At 40.4% G+C, this 5,003-nt stretch overlaps 1 protein-coding gene across 1 annotated transcript; it reads right to left on the reverse strand.

Annotated features, from left to right (window-relative positions):
* Positions 1–517: 517 nt before the first annotated feature.
* c1qc (complement component 1, q subcomponent, C chain) lies at positions 518–4,639 on the reverse strand. The gene is made up of 7 exons (XM_084740425.1): positions 4,481–4,639; positions 3,959–4,074; positions 3,782–3,844; positions 2,746–2,899; positions 2,467–2,607; positions 1,486–1,612; positions 518–904 (listed from the first exon to the last, which is right to left on the reverse strand). Exons 2-7 carry the CDS (start codon positions 4,062–4,064, stop codon positions 770–772), a joined length of 726 nt encoding a protein of 241 aa, XP_084596551.1. The 5' UTR covers positions 4,065–4,074; positions 4,481–4,639; the 3' UTR covers positions 518–769.
* Between the last annotated feature and the right edge of the window lie 364 nt (positions 4,640–5,003).

The raw sequence follows: 5,003 nt of genomic DNA on the forward strand, positions 1-5,003 counted from the left end.
AAGCAAATGTTAAATCCCACTGGTCCTGTTTCACATTGAAAGTGTTCAACTGGGACATGAAACAATGGATACTAATCAGCAAATGGCAGTAACACTATCTTCCGGCTATTTTATAGTTGTCTTGTAGATTTATATCTGCAGCCCATACATCAGTGGTGAAAGTGCACAGGAGTCCAGTATGTCTTACACTGCAAAATCTTATGGAAACTTGGTCAAGGAGAATGAACGAATAATCAGTAAACACTTTGTCCTGATGCTCCCTTCAATTCTGGAGTTCGGTCCTCTGGTGATGATTTCAAACACCTGAACCAGGAGCCAGTGAGCTCACAGGTAACACATGTTGCATTTATTTTTTCATTATTCTCTTTGTTAACCTATTGGCTTCAGCTGTCTTTAAACACTGCATTAAGAGGCACACTTTTTAAATTAAATTAAAAAATAATAATTTGCCTAAGAAGGAAATAAATAAAATGCACAAGGATAAGAAGAAATTAAGTACAAATACACAGCATTCTGGTTGTTTTTCCAGTTGTTTTATTTGTGTTTATTGGGTTTATCATTTCAAAATATCTGACAGACAGAGAAGGTAAATCAACAGATTAAGTCCTCTCATGATTGTTGACTGTACAGTACAATCATTCTTCTGTCCAGACGACAGAAAGGGTTAAAGGGTCAGTGTGAAAGAAGGGAAGACATTATTTCAGAGTGTTGCTGTAAAACTGTTGAGTTAAAGTGATGAAAAAGGCTGTTTTGTGTTTTATCCTGTGTTTTAGTGAGCATGCAGCAGGAAACCAGAGAAGATGCTGTAACCTTGTGGTTTTCCTGTCATCCCTCTGTAGTCTTTAGTCTCCAGCCAGACCTCCTGATCCCTCGACACGTAGACGGCCAGGCTGCCGGACGTCACCTGGAATCAGTCAGAGTGTAACTACAGGGTTCATCGTTTAACACCAGACTGGGTACTAATTACATTCACTCATATGGATTTTGGAAGGTTTTGGAACATTCAATAAATCCACTGTATTTATTAAGAGGTAATTTTGTAAATAACTTTTTAGCACTCCATAAATCAGACATTACTGTTGACAGCCATGAGGAAATTGCCATGCTTTTAGGAATAAAATGTTATTAATTAGGCTATGAATGATTAATGAACAAACTCCCCGTTAAAACCTTCAGAATATAAACTGGAAGAAAACCAGAAAGTTTGGTTTTAAGACACATTAAGGCAATTATTTTTTTGTATTACAAGTTTTCAGAAATTTTATGAGCTGACATCATCAAGTTTTGGATATTTTCAACAGAATATTTGTCCACAATTCAACATGGCAGCTCAGAGAGGGCGACCAACAGTAGAAAAGCCATATATAGAACACTTCTGACTGTTTTGGTCATTATTAGGACCTTTTATCATTTGTGTCTGGCCCACAGCAGCCTGATCAATTTCTCATGAAAAGTGATTGCCGATCCCCGGTGTATCGTGAGTACCTGTCTCCTGACACGGCGATGATCACAGAAGGATGTCAGCAGTGTTTGGTCCAGCTTCATCAGCACACACAGTCGGTCCTCTAAAGAGGCGTGGAACACGAAGTAGTACGTTCCCGAGACCCGACACCTACAACACAAAAACTTCATTAACTCTCTAAAACTGGATTTTTTTTTTTCTCTGTCTATGTGGTTGGGCAGATTGATCACATTGGAAATTTGCACAAACCTTATTGCCTTCTACTCATTTGCTCTGATTTAAAGATTGCAGCTCAATCAGGGATTCGGTTGGTCTTTAGCCAAGCTAGCTGGGGGCACGGCTCTCTGGATGAGAGGTGGCTCTGTCGGTTGTGTCACCACTTTGATCCAGAAAGAAATATCTTAACAATTATTGGATGGATTTCATGAACTGTCAGACATCCCTACTGTAAAGGGTTAGGGCTGTAAAGAAAAGTAACCTTGCTGTGCAGGTTTTTAGTTTGAGTAATTTAGCTCATTGGCGCTAACGTTGCCACCTGCTCCTGATATGGTTCAGTCTTAATAATCAACAAAATCAGAAAAGTGCAGCAAAATTTACGGGACTTGTCAGCAACCCATAAAGTGTTTGTGGTTCAGCTCCTTTTAGCTGAACATTTATTTGAATAGCAAAATTAGTGGGGCGATTTCATTCAGAGACCTGATGACTACACTGACTATTGTTAGCTAACATATTAATATGATATGAAAGACAAACGAACAGATCCAACTCTGAAATGGCATTTAATGATTGAGACAACAAGGACTTACAAAATTATGCTACATTTACGTTGATTACAACTGTTGTAATTTTTCGACCAACTACCAAAGCCATTTTGCACTATTAAAAAATAAATAAAACCCTTTCATACATAATGAACTACTTGCAGATTGAAATAAATTATAAATTTTAACACTATGGCGTGCTAAGGCAGTGCTTACAATAAGAAACCAGGTGTTTTTCCTCACCTGAAGCGTCCTGTAGCTGTGTTGTAGTCGTCGTTGATGTTGGTGATGACGTTGGTGAAACGAATGACGCTGGCTTTCTCCGGGTAAGTGCTGCTTCCTCTGGCCACGCTGAACGCTGCCTTCTGCTGGGCGCCAGCGAACCTGCAGCCACAGGAACAGCAGAAAATCATGCTCAGAGCTCCATTAGAGCCATTCAAGCATGAAATGAAATGGAATATTAAAGTCCCTTTGCAAGACAGGCGTCCTCATCAGGGCCCCCTGTGCTTAAAGGTTACACACCCTGCATCTCCTGGTTCTCCCGGAGGTCCATCCATCCCTGAGAGCCCCGTCTCCCCCGGTTCTCCGCTCTGTCCTCTTTTACCCGCAAATCCCTGAGATCCTGGCTCTCCCTTCTGTCCCTTCTGGGGGCCGTGACCACCGTGCCATATTGCTCCTGGAAAGGGGAAACAACAGACTGGTCATCGCACATCATAACCAGCCACACTGATCTAATGTGTCTGACAGATTAAAGGAATAGCTCAAAATTTTGGGAAATGTGCTTATTTGGTTTCTTTCCTGAGAGTCAAAAGAGAAAACTGATCTCAATCTCATGTCTGTGTGCTAAGTATGGAGGTCAGGACATGATTAGCTTAGCTTAGCATAAATAGTGGGAGCAGAGGGAAACAGCTCGCCTAGTTTACGGTTCTAGGGGGAGTTTGATGCAGGGAACTGGTATGGAAAGAAAATAGATAACACAGTTAGATCAATGGTGGAACTGATACTGTAGAAGAAATAAGTTGAATGAATGTCCTGCTGAATGCTTATCAGAACCTAATCATGTCAGATTAACCTTAATAATAGAAAATGTTTTTATGCCAATAATTTCACATTTAGCCTTGAACTTTGCTCTTGTATATTTGACAGTAACGAGGCAGACAGGAAACAGGGGGAGACTCCACCCCTGACCCTCCCCCTTCTCCCCCGCACCTTCTTAGTTTCTGATTACTGTGTTGTGTTCAAGATGCTTTACTTACTCAAAACATCAGTACCTGACTTCCAGAAAATGAGACTCAGAAATCATCTATATCTGGTGCATTTACACCCAGTAACTGATGACTCCTACTTATTCTACCTTTAAGAACAAACATCACTAAAGAGCGCGGCGGGTTTGCATCCAAACTGGTTCCACTTTCTTAGCTATTTCAATAAAGTTTCAGACCCCAGCGAGACAAGATGATGGCAAGACAGTTTAAATACTAAGTTTGATTGTTCACAATATATGTGTGTGTGTGTGTGTGTGTGTGTGTGTGTGTGTTTGTGCGTGTGTGTTGGCTACCTGACTCTCCTTTCTCTCCCTTCTGTCCATCACGACCGTCTCTGCCAGGCATCCCGGGAATACCTGAAGGTGGAAATTACAGATAAACAAACAAAATGTGTACAAAACACCAACAACAGAACAACACACATGCACATATAAATATACACACATACAAACATGTATGCACGCACACACCTGGCATTCCTGGCAGCCCTGTTGCCGGGCAGCTTTCCATGGCGACCAGCAGGGGTATGGCCACTGAGAGCAAGGCCCCGATCACAAGGAAGCAATGATGGAACATGATGAAGAACCTTACAGGTGGAAGAGGAGACAAGAAATTATTGGAGGAGACGAGGAAGATGGTGGAAGTGGAGATGAAGAGGAGACAAGGAGGACAGAAGAGGTAGAGCAGACAGTTTGGTTCAGTCCTTTGTAACAACAGCACTTGAATCTATCACAGTGCCTCTGATAAACTGAATCGTCAGCTGACAGAAAATAACTAAAAGTATTGTTCAGTATAACAACTAAAATTTGAGGTCAGAATACACTGATCAATAATCAAAGTTCTCTTTAGTAAATATAACCTTAACCTTGTTAACAAGAGATGATTATTCTCCTTTTTGTAGAAAAAAACAAACAAATAAGTGTAACTGACTTCAGTTTAATGAACTATAATTAAACGTGGAGAAATAAATGTAAGAAATTAATAAAACTCACCTGAGAGAACAGACGAACAGATGATTGAAGCCCACCACGATGAGCTCAAATCAAACTGAAGAGAGGCGCCGAGTCCCGCAGCAGCCAGAGGAGGAAGTCGACTCAAAACCAAAGATTCAGCAGCTTCTCCTTCGAAATCATTTTCTCAGCCAACTGTCTGTAGTTCTGCAAATCTGGGTGGGTACTGAGAGCTGGAAGGACACGGAAAGAGAGAAATGCAGACTTCAAAAAAATTCACGACACCAACAAGCTGTCAAACTGAGAGACAAAACCAGCACAGGTGAAGAAGAGAACAGTGATCCCTACATGGTCAAAAGTTTGTGTTTTTTTCGTATTTTTTTGTTGGAAGTAAGTTAGAAGTATATCAAGTGTATAATTAATTAATTTAAAAAAAACCCAGAATGTTAACAAGGTTTTTCTATTGGATGAGAGGAAATACATAAACTGTATAAATCAAAAGAAATTGTTTGCCTTGCCAGAAGATGACTAGTGTGTTTTAAGTAGTAAATATAAAATGTTTTTA

The sequence above is a fragment of the Lutjanus erythropterus genome, chromosome 2 (assembly GCF_056507025.1).
Source record: "Lutjanus erythropterus isolate fLutEry1 chromosome 2, fLutEry1.hap2, whole genome shotgun sequence".
In the NCBI taxonomy this organism is placed as follows: Eukaryota; Metazoa; Chordata; class Actinopteri; order Lutjaniformes; family Lutjanidae; genus Lutjanus; species Lutjanus erythropterus.

What these genes read in the sequence shown, in the direction of transcription:
- c1qc (XM_084740425.1), bottom strand. Translation starts at nt 4,064, where the DNA reads ATGTTCCATCATTGCTTCCTTGTGATCGGGGCCTTGCTCTCAGTGGCC. An exon ending in AGGGCTGCCAGGAATGCCAG is followed by an intron (nt 3,845 to 3,958) that starts GTGTGTGCGTGC and finishes TTCCACCTTCAG; the next exon opens with GTATTCCCGGGATGCCTGGC. An exon ending in GGGAGAGAAAGGAGAGTCAG is followed by an intron (nt 2,900 to 3,781) that starts GTAGCCAACACA and finishes TCCCCTTTCCAG; the next exon opens with GAGCAATATGGCACGGTGGT.